Genomic DNA, 18155 nt, shown 5'->3' with positions numbered 1-18155 from the left:
AAGCTTCATGAAAATAGAGACTGTTTTATTCACTGCTTAATATCCAGTAGGGGCACAATCAGTTTTTCTTGAATGATTACGTGAATGAAATGGTCACTTTAAAGAATTTTGGCCATGGATGACCTTGAAGATCAGAAAGAATGGCGCTTTCATGGTGAAACTTCGTAAGCAGAATCCTCTCCAGCCTCCCTCAGGTTACATAAAGTCTGTTTCTAACTAACATGAGAATAACAATTTAGTGTATTGTAGTCTCTTTGTATCTTTAGTACCTGGTAAAGAGAATATGCAACGTAAGAATTTTTTTTTTTTTCATTTTTCCGAAGCTGGAAACGGGGAGGCAGTCAGATAGACTCCCGCATGCGCCCGACCGGGATCCACCCAGCATGCCCACCAGGGGGCGATGCTCCGCCCCTCTGGGGCGTCACTCTGTTACATCCAGAGCCACTCTAGCACCTGAGGCAGAGGCCACAGAGCCATCCTCAGTGCCCGGGACAACTTTGCTCCAGTGGAGCCTTGGCTGCCGGAGGGGAAGAGAGAGACAGAGAAGAAGGAGAGGGGGAGGGGTGGAGAAGCAGATGGGCGCCTCTCCTGTGTGCCCTGGCTGGGAATCGAACCCAGGACTCCTGCACGCCAGGCCGACGCTCTACCTCTGAGCCAACCGGCCAGGGCCAAGAATTTTTTGTTTGACGGAATTAATGCTTTTATAGCGATAAATTTTCTTCTGTTATAGGTACATACAGTGTGTCCGTAAAGTCATGGTGCACTTTTGACCAGTCACAGGAAAGCAACAAAAAACGATAGAAATGTGAAATCTGCACCAAATAAAAGGAAAACTCTCCCAGTTTCATACCTGTTCAGTGCAGTTCGGTGCGGGCTCATGCACAGACTCTTTAGGGCTCCTTAGGTAGCTATCCTGTAGAGCCACTGACTGATGGCCTACCAGAACGGGTTTCTCCACCAAACTGCTGGTTTCCTTCAACTGCTTATCCCACCTAGTAATGTTATTACTATGTGGTGGTGCTTTATTATAAACACACCAATATTCATGTTGCACTTTGGTCACGAATTCTAATTTAGCGAGCCACAGAATACACTGAACTTTCCTCTGTACTGTCCACATCTCGACTGGCATGGCCGTGGACTGCTTCACTGTATACACGGTGTTACGTCATCATCCGCACGTGCGCACATGCTGCCACATCATCCTATGGAAACTGGGAGGGTTTTTCTTTTATTTGCTACAGATTTCACATTTCTGTTGTCTTTTGTTGCTTTCCTGTGACCGGTCAAAAGTGTACCATGACTTTATGGACACATTGTATTGTATTCAAATGTTTGTATAATAATGTTCCTTTACTATTGTAGTTTTATCATTTATCAAATATTTATTAAGCTTCTATACTGAACAAAACCATATATAAAATATTTTTAGCATACTAAATGTAAAAAATTATTCTAAAATATTGTAAGATGTGAAAAATGGGAAACTTAGAAAAGTGCCAAATAATCCTCAGGAATTTGGTATTTAAACACTTTAATTATTTGTAGTCTCCAGAAGAGGGGTATGTTGTTGTTTTTTTAAGTTGCCTTTGTGTTATTTCATGAATCCCAGCTATCTAACTTCTGGATATCAGGGGTCCTATACCCACTTCTTATTACATGTGGAATACTACCTTTCTGTATTACAAAATGAAAATGCATTTAATATGTTAGTGTAACCGAGGAGACTATATTGCCTGTAGGAATAGCAGGAAGAATTCCAACATGAGTCTAGTCAATGTTGTCTCTTTTGAGAAGGGATACATCCAACATGCTTCCTTGTCTGGATATGGGGTAATGTGGTGCTTAAAAAGTCTTGGATACAAATTGCAATCTTTGACTTCTGGCTACTTAATCTACTACTTTCTTCCTTACTCATTATTCCAGCCACATTGGGCTGTTGTTTTGAACTGCTGTCTTGCCTCAGAGTCTTTGTGCTTTCTATTCATTCAGCTGGAACACCCTCCCCACAGACACTCCCATTGCTTCATCCCTCTCATTCCTCAGGTCAGTTCTCAGGTGCTATTTTATCAGGGTTACTTTTCCTGTCTATTTATTATCAACATCTCTAATTTCTCCTTCCCCCATCACACTCTTACTCTTAGCCTGCAGTATTTTTTCCTAATAATTTCTGACCTTGATCATATATTAATTTGTGTATTTTTTCCTTATTAAAATGTAAGTTTTATGAAGGCAGGAATTTTGTCTCTTTTTTATCCTGTTGTATTCTTAGCCCCTAGAATAGTGTCTAGCACAAAGTGTTTAGTAAACATTTATAGAATGGATGAATGAATGAAGTCAGTGTTCTCTCTGTAGGTAAATCTGTAAGGGGAGTCAAATTTAAAATCAAAAGATTGCTTAGTAAGTATGCAACATGAGTCATAAGATGCATATTAATGGCTGATGTCATTAGTATGATAACATGATACATTTGTTTTCACTAAAGGATACATCTGCTCCACAGACAGGAAACTTCTATTTATGGATCAGAAAAATGCTTTCCATGAAGACTGTAGGAGAGCCTGCTAGTGTTACTTCTTAAATCTCCTTTTTTTTCCTTTTGAATTAAATTAAAAATCCCAAAATACAAATGTCTAAATAGAATATAAAAACCACACTTAGGACCTGGCCTGGTAGCTTAGTTGGAGTGCCATCTCGATGCATCAGGGTTGTGGGTTTGATACCCAATCAGGGGACATAACGAGAGTCAACCAGTGAATGCATAGGTGGGTGAAACAACAAATCAATAGTAAACAGTGTGAAAGTATTTTATGACCTACCTGCTCAAAGATTTACTATCCTGTTCCTTGCAAATTACAACAGGCTTTTATCCCGGCACAGTATTGTTTAGTGCAGAATTTATTGTATATTCAGAATTTTCAAATGGTTCTGATTATTTGAATATGAACAAAAGGATTTGGGGCAGTTATAATTATTCTAAAGAGAATAATTTTTTTTTCAGAACTACACTAAAATTTTGTTAATTGCATTAAATAGGAAATTCTGGATCGGTTTTGATAATAGTTTAATTTTCATGGAAACTGTTTTTACAAAGATAAACTTTCTAGAAGTTTATTAGGTCTTTTTCGTTGGGCTGAAGAAAATTCAAAGTTCTTAAGAGAAAATGTTCTTCATAGTCTTAAAATGTATACATGGAATTATGGGAAAATATAAAATAATTTTTAAATAAAACACAATAATATATGTAACTCAGTTTTGAGTTTATTATATTTTATGCACTAACAGACCAAATTTTACATGTTATTTTTGTGTGCTGATATTAAAAAATTAAATCCCATTTTCTGAGTTATAAGCATTTTCAAAACCTTTAGGAATTATTAGATTGTGAGAAAGAAATATTAATGTTATTAGATGACACTTCTTAATGTGTTGGTATTAACATGATTTTCTGACTTTGCAGAGTCATATCTCTGGAGGATAACTTTCTGGAGAGAATATATGTTTACTTAAAATAAATAATTCAGGCCCTGGCTGATAGCTAAGTAGGTTGGAGCATTGTCCCAATACTCCAAGGCTGTGGGTTCAATCCTTGGTCAGGGCACATACAAGAAACAACCAGTGAATACATAAATAAGAGGAATAGCAAATTGATATGTTTTCTCCTCTGCCCTCTTTGCTCTTTCTAGAATCAAATGAAATAAAATAATAATTCAATTACCATGTAGCGATTTACACAAATGAAAAGGGATTTAACTTAATTTGAGTTTAGGTGATTGTGTTCTGCTTTTTAAAAACACTTAACTTTTTTTCGTTTTAATATTAGTCCTATGCAAGTTCCTGTCCTAAGATGTTGTTAATTAATATTTTTCTATGTTTGGAGGTGTCAAACTGGCATCCTGAAAATTCAAAAAAGCCTACAGATGTGTTTGATAAACGGTGTTTTGTTGTTTTAAGCTAAGAATTAGTGTTAGCATTTATGCATTCAAATATTTTATATGGAAATCTAGATTTCCGGGTTGTTTGCAGTCACCTGGTTGTCTTGTTTGGCTGTGGGGCGTCGGTTCGCTGCACCTGCCCTTCTTGTGTTTCGCTCCCCCTCCGCGCCGCACACCGCTAGCAGGATGGCCCACAAGTAGATCTGCTACTCAGACAAATACTTCGACGAGCACTACGAGTACCGGCATGTCATGTTACCCAGAGAACTTTCCAAACAAGTACCCAAAACCCATCTGATGTCAGAAGAGGAGTGGAGGAGACTTGGTGTCCAACAGAGTCTAGGCTGGGTTCATTACATGATTCATGAGCCAGAACCACATATTCTTCTCTTTAGACTACCTCTTCCAAAAGATCAACAGAAACGAAGTATATCTGGGGATCATCAATTAAATCTTTTTCAAATTTAATGTATATGTGTATATAAGGTAGTATTCAGTGAATACTTGAAAAATGTACAATTCATTCATCCAGACCTGTGCATGAGCTGTATTCTTCATAGCAACAGAGTTCAGTTAAATGCAACTGCAAGTAGGTTACTGTAAGGTGTTTAAGATAAAGTTTTTCTAGAGTTACTTTTTCTCTTAATATAAGTGCCTGTTTGACTTTACTTGTTATTTTGTTATTAAAGTTTAAAAAAAAAATCTAGATTTCCAACTTCTGAAAAATGTGAGGATTGAACAGTATTGAGCTTTCTCGTTCCTACACAGCAGTGATTATTAACTGGGGCAATTTTGGCAATGTGACAGGGGAAAACATTTGATAATGTCTAGGACTGTTTTAATTGTCATGACTTGGTGGGGAGGTACCATTTGCATCTAATGTATAAAGGTCAGGGATCTGCTTATGTACAGGATGACCTCCCACAGCAAAATATTATCTGGGCCAAGAACTGCTTGGAAGTATCATAGTACTTCTGAGGTTGAGAAGTCCTGCAATATAGCAATAATTGACCTGAGTTAAGTCATAGCTGTTCTATATGGGTTAAAGTTAGCCATAATTTCCTTCTAATTTTATTTACTTGCCTGGACTTTATATACTTTTGAATTTGTGCATCTTCCTTTAGAGTAGTAGAAACTAAAACTACATCAGATATTTATTGGAAAAGATGATGGTAAATACAAAATATTTTTTATTACCTCTGGCATGAAAAATATTAGAATTTAAATTTTATTTTCTCCAGTTGTCTTGTTCTTTTAGTTAACATGGTGTAATCTAATAAGCACTGTACTTAGATAGATATGGAGGAGATAATCAGGTGTATACTCTTTAAAGATTGTTATGCGATGGAAAATTCTTTAATTTATCATTATGTAGTGCTTTCTGTATAACTGATAATTTTCCTTGAACTTGACTTTATCTGAAATTAATATAGCTATTCCAGCTTTCTTTTGATTAACGTTAGCATTGAATGTCTTTCTCTATCCCTTTACTTTTACTCTACCTGTATCTATATTTAAAGTGGATTTTTTGAAGACAACATAGAGTTGGTTCTTGTTTTTTTAATTCATTGTGCAATCTGTTTTTTATTAAATGGGTGAGTTTAGATTATTCACATTTAAAGTGTTTATTGATTTAATTGGATTAATATCAACTATATTTGTAACTTTTCTATTACTTGATCTTATTATTCTTTGTCTTTCACCATTTTTCTGTCTTATCTGATTTTAAATGATCGGTTTAATTAATCCAGTCTCTCTCCTTAGCAGATCATTTGTACATTTATACTTTTTATTTTATTTACTTATTTTTTTGGTATGTGTATGCATGTGGTTGCCCTGGAGTTTTGAGGTATGTATTTACAGCTTGTATAAGCCCACTTTTAAATAATACTTGTACTACTTTATAGGTAATATGGTACTTTGTAACAGAATATTCCTAATTCCTCCCTCCTGTCACTTAGAACATTGCTGACATTTATATCATTTATTCTTTCTTAATCTATAATCACCCTGTGTATTGTGGCTATTAATTCTTTGAACAAACTAACCTTTTTTTTATTTCTTCTCTAATGCTTTTCTCTTTTTTTTATGTATATCCAAGTTTCTTATTTATATAATTTTCCTTCTTAAAACTTTCTATAATATTTCTTACAAGAAAGGTCTACTCAATTTCCCTCAATTTTTGTTTGAGAAAACCTTTATTTTTCCTTTACTTTTGAAGGATAATTTTATGGATAAATGTTTTTGGATTGGTGGAGTTTTTTCTCTCAGCACTAAATTATTTAATTCCAATCTTTTATTACTTGCATGGTTTCTGAAGAAAAGTCCAGTGTAATGCTTATCCTTGTTTCTCTATAAGGTGTTTTTTTCCTCTGGCTTCTTTCAAAATGTTCTATTTGTCTTTGAGTTTTCTGCAGTTTGATTATATTATGCCTCGGTGAAACAGGAGGGGATTTTTGTTTTGTCTTCACCCTTAGAATCTGGGGTGAGGCTGTTGGAGGTGAAAAACAAAGGTTTCAAGCCAACATTTGTTGTTTATTTTATTTTAGCTATCCTAATGAGTGTGAAGTGTTATCTCACTGTGGTTTTGATTTACATTTCCCTAATGATTAGTGATGCTGAGCATCTTTTCATATGTTTATTGACCATTTGTGTATCTTTGAAGTAATGTCTATTCAAGTTTTATGCCCACTTTAAAATATTTTTTTTGGTTGCATTGTAGGAGTGATAATATATTCTGGATATTAATCCATTTGCAGATAAAAGATTTACAAATATTTTCTCCTCTTCTCTGGGTTGCTCTTCACTCTCTTCATAATGTCATTTGATGTACATAAGTTTTAAATTTTGATGAAATTCAGTTTCTCTTAATTTCTTTTTAACCTGTTTATTTGTGACTTAATAATGTACCCCACACCCTTTTTCAGAGGTCTGTGCACTTTATTTACTCACATTACTTTTTTTCGTATCTCCAGCCTTTACCCTAAAGAAAAAATCGTGAACAAATATGTTATGTTAGTTTTTGAAGACAGTAAATAAACATTAAGAATAATCTGTCAATACAGCCCTTTCAACGGAAATAAAAAGGAAATGAAAATACTTATTTTCTATGCTTATAGAGTACTATTAAATTGAGAAGCAGTTTCAGTTTACACATTTGTCTAACATACGCCTATTTGAGAACATGTATATTTTGAGATAGAAAGTGACTCTCAAATTGAATTCAAAACTGGTATTGTGTTGAATTTGGTTTAAAAAATCAGTGAGTTCTTGGAATACATACGTGTAAATGTACTTGAATTGGTTACTTAATATATATGTATATATTGATTGGTGATTATTAGACAATTTAATTTTATCTGATGTCATTTTTTTAAAGATAATGATTGAGATACAGCGTATTAGTTTCAGGTGTACGACATAATGACTCAGTGTTTGTAAGATGCCATTGTCAAGTAACAGTTCCAGATTTTGTATTTAACTTTTTCAGGAAGAAAGTATAATTGTGGTATAGAAAATGAACTTTTTTCTTTCAGTATTAATATATTTATTAATTCTTACTGAGTGTTTATGTTGGTCATTTTGCAGGTGAATTATGTAACCTCATTACGCTGGACGTAGCTCACAATCAACTTGAACACCTTCCAAAGGAGATAGGAAACTGCACACAGATAACCAACCTTGACTTGCAGCACAATGAACTGTTAGACCTTCCAGATGCTATAGGTAAGGTATGAGAGGAGAAAGAAGATATTGATAATCATTTATAGCTACTTGGACATGAAAGGACTATTTTTGATCCATTTTGATAATATTAAAAGATTAAAACTGAACATTGTTGAAGTAGTAAAACTTCTAATAGATTGTATTTTAAAATCACTATATCCATTTCCTGGCCAAGAAAATAATTAGGTTTTGGGAAATGAGTTAATGGTATTATATAAAAGAAAGAATAAGTTATATGTATATATTCTACTGGAGTTCTGTGCTTAAATTGCAGAATGGGTACATTTTCTGTTTTTGAAATTTTAGAATGTTGCATGCTATTTATAGGATGTGGTCCCTTTTTTGCTAAAGTAGACCACACTGAAAAACAAAACCATTATACTTTAGTTTTTAAACCATAGCCAGTATAGTTTTAAATGTGTTCCTTTATAATATTGAGGGACTAAGAGATGTGCAAAATGTGTTTCAGTGACTTAACCAAAACTCAAAAAGTTGAATTGCATTTATTGTGATATGTTCTTTTTTTTTCTTTTCCTTTTGTATTTTTCTGGAGTTGGAAACGGGGAGTCAGTCAGACAGACTCCTGCATGCGCACGACCAGGATCCACCCAGCATGCCCACCAGGGGGCGATGCTCTGCCCATCTGGGGCGTTGCTCTGTTGCAACCAGAACCATTCTAGCACCTGAGGCAGAGGCCATAGAGCCATCCTCAGTGCCCGGGCCAACCTTGCTCCAATGGAGCCTTGGCTGCGGGAGGGGAAGAGTGAGACAGAGAGGAGAGACAGAGAGGAAGGAGAGGGGGAGGGGTGGAGAAGCAAATGGGCGCTTCTCCTGTGTACCCTGGCTGGGAATCAACCCCGGGACTCACGCACGCCAGGCCGACGCTCTACCACTGAACCAACCGGCCAGGGCCTTATCTTTCTTTTTTAAAGTGAGAGTAGAGGGAATACCAAGAGATTCCTGCATGCACTGGACTGGGATTCACCCAGTGACCCTCATCTAGTGCTGATGCTCTGCCCATCTTGGGGGGCTTGCAACCAAGCTATTTTTAGCAGAGGCTCCATGGAGCTATCCTCAGTGCTCAAGGCCAGCTTGCTCAAATCAATGGAACCATGGCTGTGGGAGGAGAAGAGAAAGAAAGAGAAAGATAGGGGTCGGGGAGGGATGGAGAAGCAGATAGTTGGTCCTCTCCTGTGTGTCCTGACTGAGAATCGAGCCTGGACTTCCGCACACTGGGTCAACACTCTACTGCTGAGCCAACTGGTCAGAGCCAGACGTGTTCTATATTTACACAGTCTTGTTTATTTTCTAAATGCCCATAAATTTACATGAACAGTAAGGGGAATTTTGAATAATTTGCACTTTTTTAGTTATTGATGTGGTATAAACTTAATGTTTTTTCAGAAAAATGATATCTGTACTTAATTTATATAATTTCAGTAATGAATATTTATGAAGTTCTATTACTAAATTGTATGATATCTTTCTCCAGTTTCTCCAGGATTTTTTCTTCTTCTATCATATCTAGGGGACCACTTTAATTCATTTATGTTCAAAGTTTTGAGATTTTTTTTCTAACCCTGCAGGTGATTCAAAGGCAGGCTGCAGACTAATTATAAGGCTGTTTTAGTTTCAGACCACCCTTAATACTAGTGTGCAGCCTTGTAGAGTTCTGGTTAATATTGATTACTAGTTTTGACTCTTGGTGGAAACTTGCCTGAGCCTTTCAGTTGCATCTTTTATTTAGGGAAGTGCTCATAGGATAAAATTCTCTCCAGTGTTTCTGGAGTTCCCAGCCATTTTCTGGCCTGGAAATTAGTATTGTCTTACCTAGCTATCTGATTTTTGTTTTAGAAGTGTTTTTAGTTTAGTTTTGTTTTTTTTCAATGGGAGGGTTTACTTGAATTATCCACCTAGTCTACCATTGTTTGAAACAGAAGCAATTTGCAATGGCAACAAACTAATTATTCTAATTAGTTATATTTGGATTAAATTTATCTCTGAAAGGCAAGATGGTCTACAACACAATGTTAATATTATGTTAATATTCATAATAATTATTTTACCAACTTTGCTATATAAATAAAAGAATTAGATTTCTGGTTCAGTAGGGACTGAATATAATTATTTCTTTTCTCAACAAAAGTAAAATACACATTTAGTTGCATGTGGAATACTAATCAAGATAGACAATATACTGAGCCATAAAATAAGTCTCAAAGAATTTACATGATTTAAGTCACACAAAGTGGAGAGAAGACAAGATGGCGATGGAGTAGGCGGATGTACCATCTTCCACCTCCCAGATCCAAAGTGGATTACAAACTAATTTTAAGCCACACAAAGTATGTTCTCAACAACAAGGAAATTAAATTAGAAATCAATAAAAGAAAAACCCATAGAAAGCCGTGAGATATTGGGAAATAAATAACACATCTGAATAAATCATAGATTATAGAAGAAGCAGAAAGGCAAATTAAAGAATTTTGAACAAAACAAAAGAAAAACCCAACAAATCAGAATTTGTCCTTTTTTGTCTCTTTTTCTTTTACCTCTTTTCCTTCTAAGTTTTGTTGGTTACATTGTGAGGACATTAATGTTTATGTTATCTCTTGTTAAGTTTACCAATCTCTGTTTTTGTTTTAATCTTAATGCTCATCAACAATCCTGCTGCATAGTTGCTCTCATAATCTCTTGGTTGTCCGAAATCAATATTGTAGTAGTTTTTTCAGAAATGATTCATGGAAAAGTAGTTCCCTAATTGTATACTTGTAACCTCTATACTTGAACAGTTTGGATGGGTTTAAAATTTTTGTGTTCATCTTATTTTTCTTGAGCATATTAATAGAACTAAAAGGTAGTTCTGTCTTCTGGAACTGAATGTGTAAGAGAATGATGCCAGTCCAATATTTTCTCATTACAAGTGACTTAATTGTTTTGTCCAGCCACCCAAAAGGTTATTTTTTTTATACCTTAAGTTCAAGAACTTGAATATACTATATTTTACAGTGTTGATCTTTCAGGTTCCATTTCCCCGAGATATTCTAAGCCAATTCAATATATAGGTTTAACTTTTTTTTTTTTCCTGTATTTTTCTGAAGCTGGAAACGGGGAGAGACAGTCAGACAGACTCCCACATGCGCCTGACCGGGATCCACCCGGCACGCCCACCAGGGGGAGACGCTCTGCCCACCAGGGGGCGATGCTCTGCCCCTCCGGGGCGTCGCTCTGTTGCGACCAGAGCCACTCCAGCGCCTGGGGCAGAGGCCGAGGAGCCATCCCCAGTGCCTGGGCCATCTTTGCTCCAATGGAGCCTCGGCTGCGGGAGGGGAAGACAGAGAGGAAGGAGAGGGGGAGGGGTGGAGAAGCAGATGGGCGCTTCTCCTGTGTGCCCTGGCCGGGAATCGAACCCGGGACTTCTGCACACCAGGCCGACGCTCTACCACTGAGCCAACTGGCCAGGGCCTAGGTTTAACTTTTATTTCAGTATAGTTTTCTTGAATTATATACTGACATCTTTGATTTGAATTATATATTACATTGAAATATATGTCTGTAAGTTTGCTTATTTTGAACAACCAATGACTTAGAACAGTAAAGGAGGGGAAAAAATGTTGTTTACTGGGAATTGGATAGGGGAACCAAAATTAAAGATGTTTGAAATACTATAAAGTTTCTTCTTATCCCTCTCATTGATGCTTAATCACTATGTATTTCTTAGGATATTATAGATTATAGATACTTTATTGTTCTGTGAGAGTATCAGACAAGTTCTAGCCTAAGGGCTTTTGTACTTTTTGATTTCTCTGCTTAGAACTTTTTAAAATATCCACATAATTTCCTCTACTCTTTCAACAGACAAATAGATATATAGGGCATGGTCATCAATCAGTCCTTTTCTTACTTTCGAATAGTCTTAACAATATTTTGTTGTTTAATATTTATTGTGTTTGTATCCCTATCTTTTTTTTAAATTTATTGTGTTTACATAGATTCTAGTGTTGCCCCAATTGCATCCCCTATCCTCCCTCCCCTATATTCCCCACAACATATCTTTTGTCCCCCTCCCAACACCTCCCTCCCCCCTTCCCTTCAGGTTTAATTCTTTTCCTCAGTTCACATTGTTCTTTGGATTCCTCAAATGAGTGAGATCATATGATATTTTTCTTTCTCTGCCTGGCTTATTTCACTCAACATAATAGTTTCCAGGTCCTCCATGTTGTTGCAAAAGGTAATATTTTCTTCTTTTTCATGGCCCCATAGTATTCCATTTTATGTATGTACCACAGTTTTTTAATCTCCTCGTCCACTGACGGACACTTGGGCTGTTTCCAGATCTGTGCTATTGTGAACAATGCTGCCATAAACATGAGGGTGCATTTCTTTTTGAATCAGTGATACAGTGTTTTGGAGATATATTCCAAAAAGTGGGATGGCTGAGTCAAAAGGCAGTTCCATTTTTAATTTTTTGAGGAATCTCTATACTGTTTTCCACAGTGGCTGCACCAGTCTGCATTCCCACCAGCAGTGCAGGAGGGTTCCCCTCTCCCCATATCCTCGCCCACACCTATTGTGTGTTTTGTTAATGAACGCCATTCTGACTGGTGTGAGGTGATATCTTATTGTGGTTTTAATTTGCATTTCTCTAATGATTAGTGATGTTGAACATTTTTTCATCTGTCTATTGGCCATTTGTATGTCCTTTTTGGAGAAGTGTCTATTCATTTCTTTTGCCCATTTTTTGATTGGATTGTTTGTCTTCCTGGTCTTGAGTTTTACAAGTTCTTTATAAATTTTGGTTATTAACCCCTTATCAGATGTATTGTCGAATATGTTCTCCCATTGTATAGTTTGTCTTTTTATTCTGTTCATAATGTTTTTAGCTGTACAAAAGTTTTTTAGTTTGATATAGTTCCATTTGTTTATCCTGTCTTTTATTTCACTTGCCTGTGGAGATAAATCAGCAAATATATTGCTGAGAGATGTCGGAGAGCTTACTGCCTATGTTTTCTTCTAAGATGCTTATGGTTTCACAACTTAAATTTAAGTATTTTATCCATTTTGAGTTTATTTTTGTGACTGATGTAAGTTGGTGGTCTAGTTTCATTTTTTTGCAGGTAGCTGTCCAATTTTCCCAACACCATTTGTTAAAGATTCTGTCTTTACTCCATTGTATGCTCTTACTTCCTTTGTCAAATATCAATTTTCTAGAAAGGTGTGGGTTTATTTCTGGGTTCTCTGTTCTGTTCCATTGATCTATATGCCTGTTCTTATGCCAGTACCAAGCTGTTTTGAGTACAATGGCCTCATAGTATAACTTGATATTAGGAAGTGTGATACCTCCCACTTTATTTTTCTTTTTTAAGATTGCTGAGGCTATTCGTGTTCTTTTTTGGTTTTATATAAATTTTTGGAATATGTAGTCTATATCTTTGAAGTACAGTGGTACCTTGAGATACAAGCAGACCAACATATGAATTTTTAAGATACGAGTTGCAACTCTGTCAATATTTTTGTTCGAGATCTGAGCGAAATTCTGAGGTACGAGTCATGATTCGAAAAACTGCTGCTTGTTGGCACATTGGTGCATGGGTCTAGTATCGGTAGCACAACACCAGCATCTTGTTCTTTCTCACATGTTACCCGCAGAATCAAGTCAAATCTTGTGTACTGTACTCGTTCTTGCATCATTTTTGTATTTTTTACTAACTTTTTTTGTGTGTGCTATCATGGGGCCAAAGAAAGTGAGTGTTAAGGACAATGGTGAGAAGAAGAAGAGAATGATGTCAATAGAAGTGAAGCAAAAAATAATAGAAAAACATGAGTGTGGAGTACGAGTGATTGAACTGGAAGGCTGTACAACCGCAATACATGTACTATTTGTACCATCCTTAAACAAAAGGATGCCATCAAAAGCGCAAATCCAATGAAAGAAACTACAGTTCTGTCCCAATTAAGGACACATATCCCTGAAAAAATGGAGAAGCTTCTCTGGTGTGTGTGAAAGAGAAAGAGCTGGCAGGAGATTTAGTGACGGAGACTGTAATATGCAAAAAGGCATGTATTATTTACGGCAACTTGAAGAAGAAAGAACCGTCAACCTCAAAAGAGGCAGCAGAAGATACGTTTAAGGCAAGTCACGGCTGGTTTGAAAATTTCAAGAAGAGATCTGGCATCCACTGGGTAGTGAGGCATGTTGAAGCTGCGAGTGTTGATGTTAAGGCAGCTGAGGAGTACTTCGCACGTTTTGTTGCGCTAATCACAAAGGAAGGCTACATCCCCCAATAAGTGTTCAACTGTGATGAAACAGGATTGTTTTGGGAAAAAATGCCCCGGAGGACTTTCATCACCACAGAGGAGAAGAAGCTGCCAGGCCATAAACCCATAAAGGACCGTCTGATCCTTGCATTGTGTGCAAATGCTAGTGGTGACTGTAAAGTAAAGGCACTGCTAGTGTATCATTTCTAAAATCCTCGAGCCTTTAAGACTCACAAGATTCTTAAAAAAAAACTGCAGGTTATGTGGCGCACCAATGCTAGGTCATGGGTTACTCGGCAGTTTAGTACACATTTAGTAATTTACCCATTATTAAATGGGTAAATCTGGTCTTTGGTCCTGCAGTGAAGAAATATCTTCAAGAAAATAAACTCCCGATGAAAGCATTTCTAATCCTTGAAAATGCTGCAGCTCACCCACCTGGTCTTGAAGATGACATTCTCGATGAGCTCAAATTTGTGAAAGTCTTCTACCTCCCACTCAATACGACTTCAATCTTGCAACCTATGGATCAGCAGGTCATTTCCAACTTTAAAAGGCTTTACACAAAGCACTTGTCCCGCCGCTGCTTTGAAGTGACTGAGAATACAAATCTAACCCTTCTAGAGTTTTGGAAAGATCATCGTGATATGTTTATGCATTATTGACTTGGCATGGCAAGAGGTTACAAGAAGAACCTTGAACTCGGTATGGAAAAAGTCATGTCCTGATGTTGTTGCAGACAGGGACTTCGAAGGATTCGAACCAGAGACTGAGACGAGATAGAAGCATTGGAGGAGATTGTGTCCCTCAGAAAGTCAGTGGGTCTTGAGGTAGGTGAGGGTGACGTAAAGGAGCTCGTTGAGGAACATGAGGAGGAACTCTAAACTGAGGAGTTGAAGGAGCTACAGATGATGCAACATATGGAGCTTCTGCAAGAGATTGGTAGTGAGGAGGAGCTAGAGTCGGAGGAAGTGATTTCTACAAGTGAAATTAAAGACATGCTGGCAATGTGGGAAAAGCTTTCAAGTTTCATTGAAAAGAAACACCCAGAAAAAGTTTCAACTGGTCGAGCTTCAGCATTTTTTAATGACACTTGTTTGTCACATTTCTGTAACATTTTAAAAGGCAGGCAAAAGCAAACCTCTTTGGATAGATTTTTATTCAAAAGTCCTGCAAGTGAAAGTTCTGAAAGTGCAGCCAAAAAGGCAAAAACAGGTTATGACTAACTGAAAAATACGTAATGTTAAGCTTAGGTTAAGTTTAAAGTTAAGAAAGTGTCTTTTTTTACAATTAAGTTTTTGTGGTTTCATTTTAAGTAAAGAAAGTACAGTTTTAGTTTACATTTAGTGTCAAGAAAGTTTAGTTTTAGTTTACGTGTCTACAGTGCCTGCATCCCTTTCTCCCTCCCTCCTCCTCCGCCATTCACCTCCGTTAGCCTTAGCCGCACTCGTCTGTCTCCAAGGTAAGAATACAGTGCTAAATAACACTTTTTAATCTTATTTCATATATTTTGTTATGCATTGGTAAAGTATACATGTGTGTTTCTTAATTAAAAACATCTTTTTTCATAATTTAGGGTGGTTTGGGGATGTTTCACAGGGCTGGAACTTATTAACTCTATTTCAGTTATTTTAAATGGGAGAAATTTGTTTGATTTATGAGTTGACTGACTTACGAGCTCAGTTACAGAACGAATTAAACTCGTATCTCAACAAACCACTGTATGTGATTGGTATTTTAATTGGTATTACATTAAATTTATAAATTGCTTTGGGTAGTATAGACATTTTGATAATGTTTATTCTTCCTAACCATGAGCACGGTATATACTTCCACTTGTTTGTATCTTCCTTGATTTCTTTGATTAATGATTTGTAATTTTCCAAGTACAAGTCTTTAACCTCCTTGGTTAAATTTACTTCTAGGTACTTTTTTTTTGTTGCAATAGTGAAAGGGATTGTTTCCTTAATTTATCTTTCTGACAGTTTATTGTTGGTGTACAAAAATGTCTCTGATTTCTGTGTATTAATTTTATACCCTGCCACCTTGCTGAATTCATTTATCAGGTCCAGTAGTTTTTTGACTGAGACATTAGGGTTTTCAATATACAGTATCATATCATCTGCAAATAATGATAGTTTTACTTCTTCTTTTCCAATTTGGATGCCTTTATTTCTTCTTCTTGTTTGATTACTGTAGCGAGGACTTCCAGTACTATGTTGAATAAGAGTGATGAAAGGGGGTATACCCCTGTCTTGTTCCTGATCTTAGGGGGATTGCATTTAATTTTTGCCCATTAATTATGATATTGGCTGTGGGTTTTTCATAGATGGCCTTTATCATGTTGAGGTATGTTCCCTGTATTCCCACTTTGCTGAGAGTTTTGATCATAAATGGGTGCTGGATTTTATCAAATGCTTTTTCTGCATCTGTTGAAATTATCATGTGGTTTTTCTCCTTCCTTTTGTTTATGTGATGAATCACATTGATTGATTTACAAATATTGTACCATCCTTGCCTCCCCAGAATAAATCCCATGTGATCATGATGTATGATTTTTTTCATGTATTGCTGGATCTGATTTGCCAATATTTTGTTGAGGATTTTAGCATCTAAATTTATCAGGGAAATTGGCTTATAATTTTCTTTCTTTGTGTTTTCTTTGCCTGGTTTTGGAATCAGAATTATGCTTGTCATATAAAAGGAGCTTGGAAGTCTTCCTTCCTCTTGAATTTTTTGAAATAGTTTGAGAAGGATAGGAGTCAGTTCTTCTTTGAATCTTTGGTAGAATTCACCAATGAAGCCATCTGGCCCACGGCTTTTGTTTGCTGGGAGTTTTTTGATAACTGTTTTGATCTCATTTGTTGTAACCGGTCTGTTTAGGTTTTCTGATTCTTCCCGATTGATTTTTGAAAGATTATATGTTTCAAGAAATTTTTCTATTTCACCTAGGTTGTTTAATTTTTTGGCATACAGTTCTTCATAGTATTTTCTTACAGTATTTTGTATTTCTGTTGTGTCATTATTTCTCCACTCTCATTTCTAATTTTATTTATTTGAGTCCTCTTTTTTTCTTGGTGAGTCTGGTTAAAGGTTCGTCAATCTTGTTTATTTACCCTTTCAAAGAACCAGCTCTTGGTTTCATTGATCCTCTGTATTCTTTAGCCTCTATGTCAGGGGTTGGGAACCTATGACTCATGAGCCAGATATGGCTCTTTTGATGGCTGCATCTGGCTCACAGACAAATTTTTAATAATAATAAAAAATAACATTGAAAATATAAAACATTCTCATGTATTACAATACATTCATTTCCTACCGCTCATGTTCATGGTTGTGGGTGGCTGGAGCCAATCACAGCTGTCCTCCGGGAACACCAAATTTTTATTGGATAATGCGTAACATACATGGGTCCTTGTATGGGGAAAAGAATATAGTGAAAGAGGAAGATAGCTTTAAAGAATAAAATGGCAATAAACAACTACATATCAATAATAAACTTAAATGTAAATGGATTAAATGATCCAATCATGTGTGTTGGTGTGGATTTCTTTGGGTTTCTCTTTAATGGAATTCTCTGTGCTTCTTGAACATGTGTGACTTTCCTGCATCAATTTAGGGAAGTTTTCAGCTATGATTTGATTGAACAAAGTCTCTATCCCTTGCTCTTTCTCTTTTTCAGGAACCCCTATGATGTGGATGTTATTTCTCTTCATGTTGTCACAGTGCTCTCGCAGGGGTCGTCAAACTTTTTTTTTTTTTTTTTTCAGTTTTCTGAAGCTGGAAACAGGGAGAGACAGTCAGACAGACTCCCGCATGCGCCCGACTGGGATCCACCCGGCACGCCCACCAGGGGCGACGCTCTGCCCACCAGGGGGCGATGCTCTGCCCATCCTGGGCGTCGCCATGTTGCGACCAGAGCCACTCTAGTGCCTGAGGCAGAGGCCACAGAGCCATCCCCAGCGCCCGGGCCATCTTTGCTCCAATGGAGCCTTGGCTGCGGGAGGGGAAGAGAGAGACAGAGAGGAAAGCGCAGCAGAGGGGTGGAGAAGCAAATGGGCGCTTCTCCTGTGTGCCCTGGCTGGAATTGAACCCGGGTCCTCCGCACGCTAGGCCGACGCTCTACCACTGAGCCAACCGGCCAGGGCTCCTAAGGGGTCGTCAAACTTTTTATAAAAACCGCCCACTTTTGCAGTGCTGGTCAACCTGGTCCCTACCGTGCAACCAAACAGCGCC

General features: G+C 36.9%; 1 protein-coding gene and 1 pseudogene across 3 annotated transcripts in view; both read left to right on the top strand.

Moving 5' to 3' along the window:
• The window catches only part of SHOC2 (SHOC2 leucine rich repeat scaffold protein), an 87398-nt gene that overhangs the window by 40503 nt on the left and 28740 nt on the right, over nucleotides 1–18155 (top strand). For all 3 annotated transcript variants that reach the window (XM_066354765.1, XM_066354766.1, XM_066354764.1), the window contains exon 3: nucleotides 7524–7661. In XM_066354765.1, coding sequence (XP_066210862.1) covers nucleotides 7524–7661 — 138 coding nt within the window. The remainder of the gene's footprint in view (nucleotides 1–7523; nucleotides 7662–18155) is intronic.
• LOC136384890 (cyclin-dependent kinases regulatory subunit 2 pseudogene) lies at nucleotides 4122–4403 on the top strand (annotated as a pseudogene).

Source organism: Saccopteryx leptura, chromosome 13 (genome assembly GCF_036850995.1).
Source record: "Saccopteryx leptura isolate mSacLep1 chromosome 13, mSacLep1_pri_phased_curated, whole genome shotgun sequence".
Classification (NCBI taxonomy): domain Eukaryota; kingdom Metazoa; phylum Chordata; class Mammalia; order Chiroptera; family Emballonuridae; genus Saccopteryx; species Saccopteryx leptura.
Note: the sequence above shows the minus strand (reverse complement) of the source record. Positions and strands in the feature narration are given on the sequence as shown.